The sequence below is a fragment of the Pithys albifrons genome, chromosome 13, assembly GCF_047495875.1.
Source record: "Pithys albifrons albifrons isolate INPA30051 chromosome 13, PitAlb_v1, whole genome shotgun sequence".
Taxonomy (NCBI): domain Eukaryota; kingdom Metazoa; phylum Chordata; class Aves; order Passeriformes; family Thamnophilidae; genus Pithys; species Pithys albifrons.
The window spans coordinates 6,675,328-6,694,738 of record NC_092470.1 but is presented as its reverse complement, the minus strand read 5'-3'; the positions used below and the strand labels follow the sequence as shown (position 1 = coordinate 6,694,738).

Below are 19,411 nucleotides of genomic sequence, written 5' to 3'. Positions count from 1 at the left end.
GGGGTGCATCCACAAACCACACTGGCCATGCCTGATGGCCTCCACAGCAGCTCAAAACTGCGAAGGGCAACCAGGACAGCCACCTCCCAGCTACAAATCTATCACCTCTGATCCCCTCTGGGCAATAAGCAGGACCAGCTTCTTCCTGGCAGCAGAGGGGAGAAGGATGCTTTTTCAGACAGCCTTCATCAAGCCACTGCTAACACTCCACCGATGCCCAAGTGCTTTGGTCTGCTGATAGAAAAGGTTTTGCTAGTCCAGCAGAGAATTTGCTGCTGCCATTCCCATCCAGGGAGCAGAGTGCAAAGGGAATGTGCTGCTGTGGAGTAGCAGTAGGATGGAGCTTAGGCTGAAGCAAGGATGGAGGGAATGTACGTGCGTGGGTACAGGAGCAACACCAGGAACAAGGTTAAAAAGGTATGCATGAAACAGTACAGAACATCAGACAGAGCTTCAGCCAAAAAAAGAGGAGCAAGCTGGCCCCAAGACAAGGTGTCAGAAAGACAAAGAACAGGACTGGAGTCAGTAAATACTCGGAGGAGTACATCAGGAGATCTGTGAAATTCAGGGATTTTGCCTCAGAATTACAAGAGGCGAAGGAAAACAAGAAGGCAAAAGATCCTGAAGAGCAGCCCTTTCTATAGAGAGTAACAGGCACATCCAAAATCGGCTCATCGCTGCCCACAAAGAGTCTCAAAGACATCGCTGGGACGTGACCACCAGTGTCCCTTGTCCCCTGTGTCTCAGAGGAATGAGCTGGCTCTATGACTTGGGCACATGGGCCTCAGTGCATCCAAGAGCACAGGAAAAATAGATTCACTTAGAGCTTTTGTGTAACAAAATGCCCCTCCCTGCCCTTTTGCCACAGAGCTGCCCCACTCATGGTGTGACGCAGGCACACAGTCCCCATAGAGCAGGAGGTGACCATGCACCGCTTTATTAGGCAGTGGTGCTGCATGTGCAGCCCAGGCCGGTCACTATATACATTTGGCAAAGGATGGCAGTGAGTACCGAGCACCTGTGCAGGTGAGGGACAGCCTGCCTGGCCCCCCCTGCGCCTCACCAGCCCCAGGCAGGCCCCACTCACCCCTGCCAGCCTCCTCACCCACAGGCACAGCCGTTTTGCCTCTCATGGGCAGCGCCAGGCACCCTCACAGAGGCACCTCAGGCCTGCTACTGAATGATTTATCCCCGTATTTGCACACACTGCCCTCCTCCCCAGCCTCTCCAAGGCCCCAGCTGCAGTCCTTGCATCCTGAGCTCTGCCTGGAGGCAGGCGATGGCAGCAGGCAGCTGGCAAGCCCCACTCAGTTCCTCGCTGGTCCCTTGATGCCATGCCAGTGGGCAAACCAGTGCGCAGGAGCCCCTCAGGAGAGCAGAACAAGGGGTCTGGCTGCAGCAACCCCCGACAGTGCTGGCTGTGCCCAGCGAGCTGCTCATGGGTTGACAGTCCAGAGCCCATCCTCAGCACAGCAGCGCTCAGCCCTGCAGATGGGCTGGTTTTCGGGCACACCTGGCCTCAAGCCTGGCTCATGTGGAGTGAGTACTATAGGGTACGGATAGCCACTGGGTAAAGCAAGGACATGTGCTCGGCCCCCTTGATGGGCAGCTTGCGGCTGGCGTAGTGATGGATGATCTCCGGCACGCTGTCGAAGGGCGGGCTGTGCTGACCTAGCACGTACTTGTTCTCCTGCGTCCGAGACAGTTTCATGTGCATGAAACCCTGGCTGCTCCTGCAAGGAAAGATCAAGGCAGAGTTAGGGGGTACAGCTGGCCCTGGCTTCCCCTCAGCTCCTGACCCTTGCCCCAAGATAGGCAGCCTGCCCCTGCAGCTGAGGGGGACACTGCCGACTCCTGTGCTTGTGCAGTGGGGTGTGTTGGGTCCATCTGGGGACAAGGACAGTGCCAAGGCTGATGGTAGGTGTGTGTGGGCAGGAAGCAACAGGGGCTCTCAATGCAGGTTGACATAGGGCTATCAGCTTTCATCCTTTACATGTGCAAAGCCCCTTTTGCAACCGCCCTGGCTCACACAGGAGCCTTTCAGCTCACAGATCAGCAGCCTCACCACGGCAAACCAGGATTTTCTCCTTCCTCCCCCTCTCCATGCCACCGCTGCAGCTCCATAAAACCCACTCAGCGTAGCAAGGCCATTTCCCGGCACAGCACGGGCACCAAGCCACACCAGGCTGTGCAGGCAGATCCTGCCATGGACGCTGATTCCAAGTGACGGGCTAATGGCCCTGTTGCTATTAATTTGCGTCTCCGAGGAGAGCCACAGCCTGTCTGCAGCGTCTGGAATGCACATTACGGCAAAATATTGATGACTTAAAAGGAGACAGGGCCTCATCAGCGATGCTGAGCCGCTTCCAGTGCTGCGCAGCCTGGCCCCATCCCCCCGGCTGGAGATGGGCCGTAATGGACAGCCTGGCTGCATTAGCAGGATGGGTTTGCAATCCATTTAGAGACAGAAGCAAAGAGCCAGCTGTCCCAGGGGAGTGCAGAGGGGACAGCAACAGCCCACCATCAGGGGCTAAGGAAAAGTGATAGCTTGGCCGCATCCTGCATCCCAGCCAGAGCACTGCCACATGGGACTATGGAAAGGTGATGCTGATTTCTGTTTTGCTCAAATCGCTCCACAGGTCTTTGTGACAAGCTTGGGGATGTGGAGATCACACCCCTGGAAAGACAACTGAGGGAGCACACTGCAAACCTCAGCAGCCAGGACAAGCGGCAAGTGCTGCTCTTGCAGAACACCTTAGAGACACAAGGAAGGACCCAACCTTAACGGCGTAGCCTCAGTCACTCTCACGGAGGCAAAAGCCAGGAGAGATTCACCCTCAAGCACCTGAGGGAATGACATAACCCTGCCCATGACAGGCAGCATGGGGCTGCATAGCCTGCACCAGCCAGTACTCTGACAGCAGAGTTAAATCCTCCTGGCTGTCTGACCTGCTCCTGCTGCTCTCTCTTGTGTATATTTTCCTTTAAATCAGCACAAAGGAGCTTCAGGTCAGCACTGGAGCTCTTTTCAGACCATCTCCTCGGCTGTGCCTCCTCCCTCAAGGAAAAAAAAAATAACAGAGCTGCAGACAGCCAGCTTACAGCTATATAAAAAGCATCCCGGGGGATTTTCCTTCAACAGGCTCTACAGAGAAAGGCAGTGGAGTAAAAATCCTGCTCCCAAGGCTGTGGGCAAGGACAGGCAATGCCCAAGCAGCTCCTGGATGGGCTGCAGTGTCCTCTGGGGAGGTGGCATGCTGCTCCACAGCCACATCCTAGCCACACATGCCACCTCAGAGAAGGGTTTTGCAACAAGTTAAGGATGGGTGGTAAGAAGTAAGGGAAAAACCACCAAGAAATGGGTGACTGGCTTATGAAGATGTGATGGAAAGCCACCTTTGGAGATGGAATGCAACCTCCCAGGCTCTCCAACACACATGCTGGCTAACACTCCTCACAAGGAGATGGTGAGACCCCTCACAGTCTCAAACACAGCTCACTGACCAGAAGAAACTGTTGCTCCAAAATGGCTCACAGGCCAGGGCAAGGAAAAAACACTGAGTAAATTAAAACATCAGTAAAAATTCTGACAGAGGAAAGTGAAAGGGAGCTTTTCCAGAAAGGTTTGTTGGCTGATGTGAAAGCTGCAAGTGCAGAAGGAAGAAAGAGTATTTTCAGTAAAACTCCTGCCCAGGTTTGATGCAATAAGCAGCAAAAAGAGTGAAAAAAAAATGGAGACAGAGCAAACTAATTCCCAGTTGTGCCACTGGGAAATAAACAGGGAGGCTGAAACCCCTGTGGAACAATACAGGTAGAGAGACCACTGGGGAAACTCAGAGTATATTGAGAAAAGCATAGGGGTACAGGGTCTGTTGTTGGGCAGAGATGGCTGAAGTGTTCCATTAATACTTGTTTCCCATCTGGCTGGCACAGAGCTAATATAGCTGTCCAGGAAAAGGGCAAGGGGGTATTTGCTCATCCATCATCATCTTCACGCAGTAACAGCTTGGATTTCATGGATTCGTGCTGCCTCAAAAGGCAGGGAATAGCTGGATGAGGATCTGAGGGCAGTTCTTCCTGGGCAGGACACATGTAGTGATGCTTCCTGCAATTTTGGCATCTAGTCATTTCTGACCACTCGTGGTTATCTCAGTTACCCAATCAACATGGGCACAAGTTCACTTCGGGCACCCACCCACAGCACCAGGTCACGTCTGCTGTGGGCCCACGACCCCCCAGCCCCTGCTCACTCACTTCAAAGAGAGGGAGAAGTCGTTCTTGCTGGTCTCACTGTTGCGCACCAGGTAACTGGCCTCCTTGCACAGCCTCAGCAGCGTCTCTGCGTCCGTCCGGCTGATGGCCCCGTGGTACCAGCTGGAGGGGGGAGAGGTATCGGCTGTGCCAGGCACAGAGCAGACACCCCAGCAAGGGCTCTGCTCTGAGAAAGCAGCAATGCCAGCACCCTGGTACCTCCCCGGGTACAGAGAGGGATGCGGGTCGAACTGCTAAGGCTGGGGGACAAGGGGCAGGGACAAACAGGCAGAAACGTGGAGCCAGGGAAAAGAAAGGAAGAAGCAGGTCTGTGCCAGGGCTCCTCATGGCTCCTCAGGGATGCTGGTGCAGGTGGAGGGGTCGGGCAGCCAGCCACTTGGGGCAGGCAGGACTCACCACTGGCTCTCCAGGGGCAGGGCAGGGTCAATCCTCTCCCCGACCAAGGGGCCAGGCTCGGCCATCAGTGTCTTCGTGCTCTTGAGGCTGCTGGAGCCGTGTCTGAGGGCAGCCCTGGCCTTCTCCTCCCTGCAGGGCGAGGTGCGGCCATACCCCAGCCCCTCTGAGGGACCTGCAAGACAGACCTGTGTGACAGCTTGGGCAGCGACAGGTGGACAGGTTGGGTCCCAGCCCTCCCAATGTGGGAAGACCCACAGCCACATTACATCATGCTGGGTTCCCTCACTCTGCCCTGTTCCTCTGCCCTAAGCAAGAGCAGGGCAGCTCTTGAGCAGTGCCCAGGCTGGGCGCCCACCACACCAGACCTGGGATGAGCACCAGAGTACCTGGAAAATATTTCCAGGGAGGTTTCAAAAGCTCAGGAGATTTTGCTAATGCAACCATAGATTCAGCAGCTGCGGCACAAAGTTAAGTGAGATGCAGCAAGGAGAGGCTCCCTGATCTTGGGGGGAAAAAATTAAATTAATTTAAAAAAGAGAAGAGGATAGATGTAGCTACATGGACACATTTCCACTGGCACAAATAAAGCTGGAGTGAAAAAACAATTCCCTGAGATAGGAGGGAGATATTTTGACTGCAGGTCCCTCCCTGGCTCACCCACCTGCCTGTCACCAGCCCGGCCACAGCCCCCATGGCACCAGTGCCAGCAGGTGCAGGGGACTGACCGGGCCATGCCCCGGGGACCCAGCCTCCTGCCGCCTGTTATTTCCTCACAGCATGATTTCAGTATGAACAATATTGTTTCTCTCTCCTCTTGAGAGTTCATTATTGCTCCCCTGCACTGGCAGCCCCCTCACACAAATTACTTATTGATCAGGCAGAGCTGCCACGGTGTGGGGCTGCTGGGGGCTGACGTTGTGGTGGCACGGTCACCCCAGAGGTGTCTGAGCCCAGGAGTCACAGCTCCCAGGACAACTGGGATGTCCCAGCCTGGACAACTTCCCCCCTCCCCATGCTTTCTGGCTGCTGGGAGGAGAGGCAAAAAATACCCAGAGGGATGTTTTCCTCTCTAGCAGAGCACCTTCTAAGGTGGCTGTTTGAGGGACACCTTGTCTGGGCCCTACAGAGGCAAGCAGACCTCCACCCTCCACAGCACTGTGAGGAGGGGAAGGCAGCCAAAAGCAAGCCCAGCCAAAATCCTCTGCAGCTTAGCACGGCTTAACCCCCTCCTGAGCAGCAGCTCAGGGAGGAAGTGCCCAGCATTAAGGCTTGACAAGCACTGCCTCTGCAGTGCTCTGGCTTTCCACTAGCCATGTTCACCATTGTACATCACAGCCAGGCTTCAGTTTCAACTCATCACCTTAAAAAATTGGGGCAATCGTTAAAAAGTCAGACAATCAAACAGCCCAAGTGTTTGCTGGCAGCACAAAGTCATTGCGTTACCAGTTCAGAAGAAATGCATTGCACCTGTCAGAGGGAGGCAGAGGCATGTGCATGATTAAACAGGATATTAAAAACAAGCCCTTAGGAGGAAGAAGACATCCTTCAAGATGTTCAAGTCACCTCCAGACAGGGGAAGTAGAAAATGAGACAAAACTCTGGCAAGATAAACTTAACACAACAAAGCAAGGCAAGTCAGGGGAAAAAAGGAGACTGTGTTGCTAAAACCAAAAAAAAATGACAAACTGATGTGTTCATCAGAAGCAAGGATGCACGTCAGAGTGACTGCAGGGATAATAAATGATGGGGAAAGAGAAGAGGCTGCATAGCTAAGAGATTAATTTTTCTTGACACCTGCATTCATTGCGAGAAAAGAATCAGGAAATTCCCACCTGCCAAGACCTTTCTTGTTCAGAACTGATCTCAGCCTGCAGCATTTCTATGGATTAGGGAAATACCCAACACAGCCCTGGCAGAGCAGCTGCTTCGCTCTGGAGTGTCCCTACCATCAGCAGCAAAATCAGCTGTCACCTGCAGCCTTATGCTCAAACCCACCTGGGAGGCAGCAAAGGCCACATTGGTTTTATTCTACAAAGCTCTGCAGGGATCTGGGTAACTGCAGATAAGGAAATCAGCCATATGCACCTGGCATGTCGCAGTGCCCACCAGGACAGTGTTAGTGACGCACGGGCAGGCAGGGCACGCCACTGCAGAGGAACGGCATGTCTCATGTCCCAGCTTCCCACTGGTAACAATCCAGTCTTGCCTTTCAACAAACTCCCTCCACCTAATGCTCTTGGCAAAATCCTAATCCACCACAGCAAAGAGTAAGACCCATAAAATACTTATAAAGGGTTAAAAGAGAAGCAGTAATATTTGGTTTTCATAAGTGAGACTGCAAGCAGTGTCCAAGGAGGATTTACCCAGGGGCTCTGTGCTCAGCATGCACAAAAAAGGCTTCACAACAAGGCAAACCTAAGATGACAAAGTGTACCTGGGAGATTTGGCTGCTCAGGATAGCAAAAGCAAGAACAGAGAATCCAGAGGGACCACCTGCCACTGAGCAGCAAGGTAATAAAACAGCAGAGGAAACGGAGCAGTGCTAAATGATGAAGAGGGGAAAAAACAGCTCCAGCTTCAGCGCTGGGATCTGAATTAGCTGCCAGCACACCTGTAAGAGACCTGGGCATTATGAGTTGCAAGAAAACATCAGCTAAATGCTCAGAGCAGTTGTCAAGAAGACTGTAAAAGCAGCCATCAAACATTGGGAATTTGGAGGCAAAGAGGAGAGAACAAAAGAGATGGTAATAACTCTGTCACCGAATAATCCTCTGCTGCAAGCAGAGGCACCGTGGAGCTAGAGAAGGTGCAGGAGAGATGAGGACAAACATCTCACATTCAACACAGGGCAACTGAAGGGGCCAGGAGAGGGCTGGCAGGTGGGAGGGCAGAGAAGAAAGGGTGGGTGTCTGGCAATGCCCTGGGCAAGCTCTGAGGTGTGGCAACAAGGCAGGGTCACAGTGAGCCCCAGTACAGCCCCCCCAGCCACCCCGCTGTCATGCAAGACCCACCATTGGTGTCTTCATAGCTGTGCTGGCCGTGCTGAGGAGGGACAGGGGCACCAGCCTCACCATCCGGGGGGCTTTCACCGCTGTCCAGTTGTCCCACAGGCGGGGGCCATGGCAGGTCTTTAATGACCTTGATTTCAACTGGATGGGGGTGGGAGGAGGAGGGTGCAGGAAAGAGAGAGAAAGAGAAAGAGAGAAAGAAAGGGCTTAGAAAAAAACCCATCAGGAACACCACAGGCCCACAGAGAAGGAGAGCAGTTGTGGAGGGAAAAGACCTGAGAACTGAATTCCTGGGAGCCCTACACCAGCTTGGCCACCTCATTCCCAGCACCAAAAACGGACAGGCCTAAGGTAGGGCACATTCCTGATGGAGAGATCCTGCTCCTCTATCAGCTTTTCCAGCCAACCTGCTCTAGGGTGTGGGGGAGCCTGCAATCACCCTGTCCCATGTACATGTCTGTCTGGGGGACCCTGGCCAAGCATCCCATTGCCATCTGTCCTGCCCATGCATCTGTCTTGCCCTGGGGCCTTCCCAGCCACCCACACAATCCACACTCCCCTGCCGGGTACCAGTGGGTTGCAGCCTTGTGCTGGTACCAGCTGCACATCAGCACAGGTCTCGTGGGCCCCCCAAAGGGGGAATGGGTCAGCAGAGAGATTTTGACATCACAGGAGGGGAGAAACATCCTCCAAGACACAGCAGGACCTGCTCTGGTTTCAGAAAAAAGCAGGCAGCAGGTCCCAGCATGGCCCAGGGCATGGCAACCTGACTCCTGTGGGACTCAGAGCAAGGTCTGAAGCACCCTGGGCAGCACCCATGTGCATCTGCATGTGAGCCAGACCTGTGAACACATCACCTCCACCCAGGGACATCAAGCAAGGTGGCTGATCTGCGCAGACCCAGAGCACAGACACCTCAGCACAAACCCAGCCCAGCAGCACACCATGTTCCATGATGGAACCCAACAAGCCAGATCCTTGGCACAACAACGCCAGGCACATGTAGATGCTGTGCCATCAAGTCCAGCACACACATCTCCAGCTCGCAGTGCTCAAACCCAATAGGTGAACCACTCCTCAAGCCCTTATCTCCCCATCTCTCTCTGCCAGCATCTCCACACAGCGCCGCCAGCCCGAGCACCCTGTGCGCCAGCTGCAGCACAGACCACAATGCTGCAATTAAAATGCATCCTAGATAAGAGTGTGGCAATTAGCCAGCCCTGGCGGAGGAGCCAGCACTAATGCACAGCATGGATTTCCTCATTACCAAACAAAAACACAATCGATCCCATAGCATGGATAAATAGGTCAGGGAGGCTGGACAAAGCCTGTCCAAAGGCTCCTTGGGGATCCTCCTGCCCTGAGGAAGGAGGGATCTGCTTGAGCCCAAGGCCAAGCCTCTCTCCAGCAATGTGAGGTTGGGGAGGTTAATTTGCACAAGAGGCTGTGATCAGTCAGAGCAGGGAAGAGGCAAAAGGAGACAGGCATTTGACAGGCTGCCAAGGCAGCCCTATCCATCACTCTGCCTAGACTGGCTTCCTGCTTGGAGAAACAGTTTCTGCAAGAGCATGAGCACTCTCTGAGCCACAGAAACAAAGAGGCCAACACTAGTCACCCCAAAAATTGAAGGAAACCCAAAGGACCAGCTTCACAAAAAGCAGTGGTTGCTTTATGGCTTCTGTCATTACTCACCTGCAAAGGCTTTGGAGATTCGCTCTTTCTTCCACTCCCAGGGCTGGTCATATTCCTCTGGTGGCCGCTCATCATCCTCAGGCAGCCGGGACTCCCTGGGTCTGGGGCAGGCTGGGCGCTCACTGTCCATGTCCAGCACAGGCTCGTAGGGAGTGTCGTAGAGGTGCAGCGGCCGGGCTGGAGCCTCCCGTAAGCCCTTCTGGCGGATCTCTAGCAGGAGAAGAGGGAAAAGACCATGAGCTTTCTGCCCAACACAGCCCAGCCACGGTCCCTGGAGCTCTGCTAGATGACAGGGCTCAATGTCACCCATGGGTCAAACAGGGTAGGGAGCATCAGCAATAGAAGAGACCCCCTCAAACCTTCAGCAAGCACCTGCCAGAAGCAGGGGAGCTGCTGGGCAGCCAGGGCCTGAGAGGTTCAAAGCACTAAGATTCCCCCAGTACAACATCCTCACTCCTGGGCAGTCCTGTAAGAAGGACCCATTGGGACAGAGCATCCCAGAGCCTGGTCTCCTGCAAGCAGCAAGGCCAGGTTTCTCCCTTGGACATCCAGCATGGCTGGTTTAATAAAATGCCCTTCCCTCAAGCAAAACAAAGTCTCTCCCACAGGCACAAGCAGCCTCTCCACTGCTTGCCGATTTTAGCAAGGAATACAATGGTCTAATCCAAAAGGCCACATGAGCTTTCCAGGAACCACTTGCTTCAGGAAAATAACAGAACTGCAAAGCAGAGCCAGAGCCTGGAGTGCATGAGCCAGCATGGTGACCCTGAGTGCTGCCTTCAGTAGCACATGCTCCTACCTCACTGACTTTCCAGCCCTAAACAGACCCTCTGGGGACCCTGCAGCTGCACCAGACATGGCATGCTCTGGCCCAATTCTAACAGAATTAAATAGCTCCCATATCCATCTTAGTTTTAAGCCAGATGCATGGAATGTCAGGTGTCTCCTGCCTCAGCCTGGCAAGTGGGGTCCCAGGGGGCAGCATCACAGGGAGAGAGATGTGCCTCTATTGCTTGGGCAGCCTTTGAGTGCTCTGGCTCTGCACATGGATGAAGCTGGGAAAATTTGCCTGCAAAGTGGCTGTTCCCCACCACAGCAATTGCCCAGGTTTGCCTTATCTGGGGGACCGAGTGCTGTAACAGACTACAATGAACTGAGTACAGTGGCCACCAAACTCGTGGAGTTTGCACCACCAAACAGTGGTGCAAAGACTGGCCTTTGCATGGAGCCTTCCATCTTACCAGCCATCATCTTCTGGGCTTCATACGGCTCCATATATCCATCATTCTCAGTCACCTTCTCCAGCCCTGCCTGGCTACCTGCCACCTGTGCCGCATCAAAGGGATCTGCATAGTCCTCCAGGACAGCCAGCTGGAAGAGAGGAAGGGTAGGAGAAGGGTTAGGGCACTCCCTGCCTTTATTTGGCAGGGTAGGGAGCTCATCATGAGCTCTTCTAGCAGCAGCCAGAGCGGCTGCTGGGAGCCTAAACCCGCATCACGGCAGCACCACAGAGCAGGTGCTGGCAGCTGACAGCTTTCCAGGCACCGGCACTTGGCTGTGGAAATGCTCCAGCCTTTGTCCCAAAAGCTGGGATGGAGCCAAGCAGAGCAGAAGGCAGCCCGGCCCCCTCCCTCACAACAGGGCTCAGCACTGGCAGCGCCCACGCAGACACCCGTCCGGGTACCACTGTAGCACAGGACTGCCAGCAGGGCTGTACCCCCCATGGTGCACAGATGCTGTCCCTGCACGCAGCCACATTTCCTCTCCCGAGGTGGAGAAGGGGCACAGATCCCAGAACAGGGGTGTCAGCTGGCACCAGCACAACTGGGAACTCACTGGTTATTTTCTAGGGCCCCTATAGACTCATTTGAAGAGGTTTTCTAACAAAAGGGCTAAGAACAGCCTATAGCTTCCTCTCCGCTTCTTCCCAGCCCCCTGCAGCATCCCCAGACACATCACAAATAACAAAAGATAGGGCTTTCCTCCAGGAAGCAGGACCAGGAGCCTCTCAAATGCCATACCACAGGGAATGCACAGAATTCCCAAGGCTTGTCCTTAATAGCAAAAAGGAGACGATCCTGCAGTTGGATATAGGGCATGACCCAGAGCTCAGTCCTCTTCAGCACTGGAGCCAAAAGCCACTGCCTGCTCCAGTATCCCAGCAGTTTTCTCAGCCAGAGCACCCATCACACAATGCTGCAGTCCCCAAGAAGCCTGAAGCTGTACATCCCACCTCCAGCCCCAAAGCCTACTCCCAAAACAGGGCCAGGCAATATTTCCAAGAGCAGCAGCCAAGTGCACCAAAGCACCTTTGCTGGGGTCTGCTCATTCACCAGGATGCAAACCCCCAGCTTGGGAGTGGTTTGCTGCCACAATGCAGACAATGCAGATGTCCACACTAACAACCAAATGCCCCAAGCACATGTGGGGCTGCCTAATCCCACCTGGTGCCAGGCTCCATCCTCACTGCCATGCTGGCCCTGCTCCTGGCAGCCTTGGAGATCACACATTCCTCTGCAGCTCCAATAATCAGCTTAAAAAACCCCACTTCTCTCTCCTTCCTGTGCAAAATACCCAACAATAGCCTGTAGCAGCAAAACCCAGCAGGAAAAGGGAAGAGGAACTGGAGCTGTAAACACCTTCATGCAGCCCCGAGCCTTTACATCCCTATGAGCTACAGCAGGAACATGGTTTTCCACGCCTGGCTCACCACCTCCTCCCTAAATGTCCCGCCTCCCTGGGAGGCTGATGCAATGGGGACCCACATCAACCCTCTAAAAGTCTAGCCCTCCATACTGGGGCATGAGCAAGCAGATCATCCCTGGAGCACATTCCACCAGCCACAGGGCTCACAGCCACCCTGGGTGAGCAAAACAGGGGTTCAAACATGGGGCCAGAAGATGCTCTCACCACTCAGTGAGGCAGCAGCAGGACAAACGGCTGCTTGAATACTGGCTCCACCCAAGGCACAGCCCAGTGCCAGCAAGCCGGGACAAAGGAGGAGCAGCCAACCCCTGGCTTTGCAGCAGGAGACAGGGCATCTGCTATCATCTCCATCATCCAAGCGATGACATGGCATCACTCAGGCCCTGCCAGGCACCAGGGACATCAAGGGACAACGCTGAGCCCAGAGGGCTGCAGCCCTTTGCTTTCCCCCCAGGAAAATGCAAGTTGATGGTGACTTTTGCAGCTGCTTTGTCACTGGGACCTGCTTCCCACCTGCTGCCAGTGCCATGCCCAATGCTCATCCTTAAAGGAGAGCTCTTATGGCTTCAAGCATACTGGGGGCCGTGAAACACAGTTTGCTGACCCTCCTGATCTCAGAAAGGGGTTAGTTGTCCATTCCTCTGGCCCTGAGCCCAACCTTTCCACGTTCAAAACTGCCATGAACTCCACTACTCAGATGCATTTTGCTAGACCTGGCTGGCTGATGGTGCCAGTCCTGGAACATCCATCCCTCTGCACCATACACAGAACAGCTTCAGACAAGACAAGCCTGAGAGGGTCCCCTGCTTGCAGTGGTCACTCTGTTGTAGAATCACTAAGGTTAGAAAAGACCTCCAAGATCATCAAGCCCAACCTTATTTCTTCAGCATTTGGGTCTGGCATCCCAGGGAGGAACACATGAGCTCCAGCAAGCTCACAGCGGGGCCCCCACTCAGATGCCTCCAGGTCTAGAAAGCACAGGATGGTGGAGAATCCCAAAAGGCCTCTACCAAGACCATTAAAACTGGGTGTTTTGCTCGCAGAGGGCTGCAGAGGCAATCAGCATAGATTAGACAGGCTCCGCTGGCAGAGGATATGGTTTGCTGGGCTTAGCTTGGACCCAGAGCAAACAGTTCACTGTCTCAAGATGCCACTTCATAGAAGCCGGTACCATGAGCCCCACGGCTGAGGGACTGGAGGCTCCAGCCAGTGCCAGGAATGGGGCAAACAGCAGGGTTCACACAATTACTAGGTTCATCCTAATGCTCTTGCACGTGGGGCCGAATTAGAGTTGTCCAGGAAACTGCATCTGTGACCTTTCTCAATCCTACATCACACAGGGCTCTTGGCAGCAGACACAGGACACATAGCTACTCCCCAGTGCAGGAGAGGGCCACAGCCACTGGCAGGGCAGCTCTACTTCAGTCAAAGGCCAGGCATTTCCATGCTTTCCTCATGTCCTGTGTCACAGAATAAGCTGCTCACCACACTGACCCAGCGCCTGGGTATGGAGGCATCACCTGCTCATACACAGCACAAGCTTTGCCAGATTGGAAATTATTCTGGTGCAAAGCAAAAACCTGACATGCAAAGCCACCACCCCAGGGCAGCTCTTGGTGCAGATCAGTTCTTCAAGGAGCAGCAGGCACTGCTGGCACTTGGACAGCATCCTGCTTGAGCACAGGAGTGTTTTTCACACCATGTGTTATCTGCCAGAGTAATATCTGCCCAGTGTTATCTGCCACGGCAATGCACACCCAGAACCCTGCTGCAGCACTGAGGCTGGTCTTGCTCTATTATTTATGACAGCTGTAAGAAAAAAAAAGAAAATCAAAAGAAAATTAAGGTGAAGAACCAGATCATCACTGGGTTCTCATAGTCAAACGGCTTTTATGCTGCTCACCAGCAAAGATGACAGGTCACAGCTCTCCATGAGCATTCACAATTCAAACACCAAGATCCCAGGGCAGAGATGGGGCTTTTCACCCCACCTTGCCTAGAAACACTCTACTTGCCACCACAAGATGCTCCACTCTACAGAGAGGTTCCCAGAGCATACTTTGGGGGATTCTTCACTTAAAAAACAATTTTCTCACCCTGGAGACAAAGCGTATTTGGTGTCCCCTCAGGAGAATGCTGGGTTTAACCAAATTCAGTTCATTCTGTCAGGTGCAAAATTCCCTCAGTTTTAGACATCTGACAGCTTGGCTTTTAGTAGACACCAAAGCCAAATCCAAAAGTAAACAGAGCACCAGCTCCAAGAAGGGTCTGGTCCACAGCCCATAGGGCACAGCTAGGCCAGGCAGGGAGCCTTGGCTGCACTCGTGGCACGGGAGGAGGGAACAGGGGGTGGACAGCAGGGCATCGCGTAAGATGACTCAGTTCAAGGAGGCTCTCACAGGAAAGACACACACCCAAGAGCTTCCTGGCTGGCCGTTCCCACACCCTGCAGCACTGACCCTGAGCTCACAGCAAGAACAGCAGCCACTGGACCTGGTAGGCACAGGGCAAAGATGTCCCCAGGCAGATCCCTAACACCATCATCAAGCACACTGTGCCCTGAGTGCACGCACACATATGCAAGAAGGTCCCTCATCGCATCTCTCCCCACTGCATCCCAGTTCTCCCTGTGCCTAATCCAAACAGGGCAGAGAAGACACCTCCAGGGCATCCACCTGGCTCAGGTGAACCACACAGGACCAGTCTGTTGTCCACTGCTGTGGAGAAAGGCCTGGCAGATCAATCAGACAGAGAAGGACCTCTGCTGGTCTCCACCATGCCCAGCAGTGTTTGGAAAGCCGCAAGAGCCACTGCAGAGCTCACTCTAACGTGTCCCCACAAGATGCTGCAAATCCCACAGAAGGTGGAAAGGTGTTCTGGCTCATGGTACAGCAGACAAGCATCATGTGGCCCAGGCAGGAAGGACACCACTGCCAAGATGTTCCTGCCCCAGCTTCCATTCTCCAGAATGGGCAGGATAGCTACAGTGGACACAGGGCTCCCAGGGAACATGGTCAGTCCCCCAGCCTCAACACAGTGCACATACTGTAAATCACATGGCCTTGGCCGAGACACATAACCAGGAACTGGTGGCTACTCGTTCCACTTCTGTCCACTCTCACTGACCCTACTCAGAAGGGTTGCACATTTTACTGAAGTGATTTTCACCAACAATCATTAAAAAAGCCCTTTCTGCTCCATCAACCGCACTTGTACCCAGAATTGTACTGCTCCTTCATCTCCAGCATCACCACAACCCAAGGTCCACACCTGTCGGTCTGGAGTGTCAGTCTCTGCAGCAGGTAGGGAACAGTGCCCACCACCTCTTCCTTAGGTGTGGGAGCACTGAGTCCCCTGCACAACCATCATCTCAGCAGAGGCTCCAGCCCCGCTCCAGCATCCTTTCCCTGTTCAGAACACTCTGACATCACAAAGAGCAAGGGTCACAAGCAGCAGTAACCCTCCAGCAGGCACCGTCATCCTCCTCTACCATCTCCAGGAAGAACCACCATGATGCTGGGGCAGCTGAGGAACCCTCCCATCGCTCAGCCCAGCATCAAAGCCAGCAGATGGGAGCTGAAAAGGGCATTCCAGTCCAACAGAGATGCTCCATGTGGTGGATGATCCCTGGCTCCTCCAGGGCAACTATTTTAATGGACAGCTGAATGCACTATCAAATATTTCCACCTTTGCTCCAGCTTCACCCAGTCTCTGGAGCTCTGTCTGTGTCCATTACGTACCAGAGGCCTAAAGAAATCTCCTTCCTACAGAGGCACAGAGACCAGCAGTAATCTAATCACTGCCTATCTCAGACAAGATGAAGGATCTCCTTCAGCCTAGCGCTGTTAGCAGCGTTTCACCAAATGTATCCCAGCTTCTGACTTTTCTCTAAACTTCCCAGTTTTTCCCAGCCTTTGGATGCCCAAACAGCCTGGTTGTAACTGTCAGCAGTCCCTGCTTACCGCAGCTCCTGCTCAGCCCTTTGCACATCACAGCCTGAGACCCTCCTGTGACAACCACTCGCTCCTTCTCGCTCTGATCCTGCAACGCATGTGACAGAGGAAAAACCATTCCAAATTCAGCAAACCACGGCACACTGTGGCACCTCTGGCCCCTACTGCCAGAGCCCCTCTCTTCCTCCTCTGCTGCCTGCAGCAATCAGTTTATCATAGCTCAAAAAGCAGGGGCTCTGCGGGCCCCCTCTGGAAACCTCCCAAAAGCAATCAATCAATACAAGCAACTTTCAAAGATCTACCAGCAACAAGTTTTTTCTATCTGCTTGGAACACTCCCGAACAGATTTTGCCTGCTGCTCATTTCACCAGGACCACGGATGGGATGACTGACTGTATCCACCATTCCCTCCGCCAGCCAGATCTGCAATCCCGTCGAGTTCGCCTGACAAGCCCCGTCTTGCAGGCGGCAGCGCTAGCGGGCACTAATTACCCCTCCTGCCTTTATTTGCGCAGTCCCCGCATCAGCCTCTCCGCCAAGAGCCAGGCTCGGCACCAACGGCCGCAGACGCGGTTGGGTTTATCCTCCACCAGGTCCTTGTGCCACTCAGAGCCCGTCTCCCCACCAGGGGCTTCTCCCCAGCTCCTGCCTCTCACCGGGGATGCTTCTCCCCTCCTTTCCAGCACCGGGAGCGCCAAGCTCTGCTCTCACCCCGGAGCAGCCTGCGGGGAGGCGGCAGACAAAGAGACGCTGAGGCTCCCTGACAAAGCAGCACAGCAGCTCAGGGGGCCTGGGCAAGTGGGCACAGCGAGATCCGCGCCACCGGGCACGGAGTGGTGGGAAGCCCAGGGTCACCGGCCGCAGCATCGGAGGCCACCGCGGACGGTCCTGTGCCCCTCGGGGCCTTCCCAGGCTGTAAGGTTTTCACGTCCGTAGAGCACCAAGCACTTGGCTGCAAAGAAATGGCACGAAAGGAGAGCGAAGGTGGCAGGCAGCTCTGCACTCTCGCCCCTGGGCGAGCGCGCTTCCTGCTGGGGCTCGTACCTGTTTCCCGCGGGAGCCGGAGGAGAAGCCGGGGCCGGCCCCGTTCCCGCTGACGTGTGCCCGGCATGTTCGGTGCTGCCGGGGCACGGCGGGACTCGGCGCGGGAGCCCCGCGGAGCGTGGCCGTGGGCCCCCTCGGCGCTTCTTATGGTGGGTGCCAAGGGTCTGCCGGGACCACCGAGGGCATCTCCATGACCGAAGCGCTCCGCCTGCCCCGGGGGTTCTGCTCCTGCTCCTGCTCCTGCTCCTGACGGCGGGGGCCGGGGGTCACCCAGGGCATCCCTAGTGCCGGGACACCGCAGGAAGGGCAGCGGGGCGCCCGTGCCCTCTCACTCACCTCCTGCGGCGGCTCGTCGGGCGGCTCGGGGCCGGCCGGGGGCGAGCTCGGGGCGGCGGGCACCAGCGGCGGCGGCGGGGGGCTGGCGGGCACCTTCTCCACCGCCTCCACCTTGATGAGCCGGTGCTTGGGCGAGACGTAGCGGGGCCCGTCGGGGGCGGCGGCGGCGGGCGGCGGGCCGCTGTAGGGGTCCTCGAAGTCGCGTTCCTTCTGCAGCCGGTAGGCCGCCACGATGTCGGGCTGGGCGGCAGCCAGCGGCTCGGCCGCGCCCCCGGGCGGCGGGGGCGGCTGCGGCGGCGGCCCGGCGCGGTAGTCGGGCTTGGGAGGCGCGGGGGGCGCGGGCCGGGCGCTGCGGAACCCCAGGTGCTCGCGGAGCCAGCGGGCCATGGTGCCCACGCACTGCGGGGCCCCGCCGGCCCCCGCCCCGCCGCCGCCGCCGCCGCGCTCCGAGCCGGCCGCTCCGCTCAGCAGCATCGGCGCCGGCGGACTGAGCGCGGCGGCGGGGCCGGGGGGGGCGCGGGGGAGGCGGCCGGGGGAGGCGGCCAGTGCCACCTGCCGGAGCGCCGCGTGCGGGGCCTCCCCCGCCCCGCCCGCGCCGCGGCCCCGCGCCCGCTCCCCCCGGCACCGACCGGCGCGGCCCTGAGCGCGGCCCGGCCTCCCCGGCCCGCCTCCCCCGGGGCCCGCCCCGCTCCCCGCCGCCTTCCGCCGCGCCCGGCCCGGGCCGGCCCTACCCGGCGCTCCGGGCTGCCCCACGCGTTCAGGCAGCTGCGGGCCCTCGAGTCCCTCGCCGCGGCCTCGGGTGCGATCCTGCCCTGGCGCTGCCCCCCTGCCACCCCGGGGCATCCCTCGGCGCCGGGAGAAGGCCCACCGGGGAGGCAGCCGGCGAGGTAGAAGCGACAGAGGGTCCCTTGTGGAATCACAGAGTGTCCTGAGCTGGAAGAGAGCCACGAGGGTCGTCGAGTCCAACTCCTTGGGGCAAACCCACTGCCTGTGAGGTGTTGGTAGGACCAGCCCCGTGCAGGATCCCCGGAGCAAATCGTGCCAGAGAGTCACCAAAACACCAGGCTGGCACTGTGAGAAGGGGTGATAAGGCAGGGATGTGCTTGGGAAGAAGGCTGAGCCCAGGCTGGATGTAGGAACATCACGGCAAGCATGCAGGGTTGCTGATCCCCAGCACACGGGCTGGAGGACATCCCCTGGGATGCAGCAGGACTGTGGCACTGCGAGCAGTGCGTTGGAGCACTATAGTAGAGTCAGAAGCTGTCACAGCAGCAAACAGCATGCTGACACATTCTGACTGTTCCCCCTGCACACACAAGCCGTCACCAGCTGCCACCTCCAGGCTCATCCACCACCCAGGACCAACTGGGTACCCTCCTAAGCCCCAGCAGCCACTCTGTGCAGCCCTGTCTCCAGACCTACACCCCCAAATCCTTTCCATTCTTTCTGAAATGCACACCCTTCGCCCAAACCCAGTTCCAGCCCTGCTCACAGGCTGAATCGCCTGAAGGCCATGAAGGGAGAAAGGGGACAGAGGCAGGAGTGGATGCTCCAAGAGTGGTACCCCTGCAGACATGAAGCCATGCAGAGGCATTCAGTGAGCAGGGATAGATGCCACGGTGTGTTCCTGCATGTCCTTACACCATGAGCCATGCTCTGGCCCCACTGAGGGGACAGATGTTGAGATGTGGCTATCAGGGTGCCTGCTGCCAGGAGGAGAGGATGGCTGGGGAGAGAAGCTTCTTGTGGTGATCTTTCCTCCAGCTCTCTGCACATGGAGGGCAGGAATGGAAATTCCGTGGAATTGAGCCTCCTGTGCCAACCTGGCACAGTACGTGCCCAAAACGTGCCCAGGGAGCCCACTGAGTCCCAGGTTTGCTGATTTATTGAGCACACACCTGCCTGAGAAACCCAGCCAGATCCCCTAGGTCCAACTGGACATCAAGGGAGATTCCTGCCTAGGGAGAAGACAGACACAGCACCCAGAAAGAAACATTTGAAATT

At 56.1% G+C, this 19,411-nt stretch overlaps 1 protein-coding gene across 3 annotated transcripts; it reads right to left on the bottom strand.

The window, feature by feature from the left end:
* Positions 1–903: 903 nt before the first annotated feature.
* Positions 904–18,265, bottom strand: LOC139677994 (SH2 domain-containing adapter protein F-like). 3 transcript variants are annotated; one of them, XM_071568503.1, is made up of 7 exons: positions 17,408–18,265; positions 10,610–10,739; positions 9,369–9,578; positions 7,680–7,817; positions 4,669–4,840; positions 4,255–4,374; positions 904–1,733 (listed from the first exon to the last, which is right to left on the bottom strand). In XM_071568503.1, the coding sequence occupies exons 1-7, from the start codon at positions 18,248–18,250 to the stop codon at positions 1,547–1,549; spliced, it is 1,800 nt and encodes a 599-aa protein (XP_071424604.1). In that variant the 5' UTR covers positions 18,251–18,265; the 3' UTR covers positions 904–1,546. The 3 variants fall into 3 exon arrangements, with proteins under 3 accessions (XP_071424604.1, XP_071424606.1, XP_071424605.1); XM_071568505.1 differs by lacking the exon at positions 17,408–18,265 and adding an exon at positions 17,072–17,175; XM_071568504.1 differs by lacking the exon at positions 7,680–7,817.
* Positions 18,266–19,411: the final 1,146 nt, after the last annotated feature.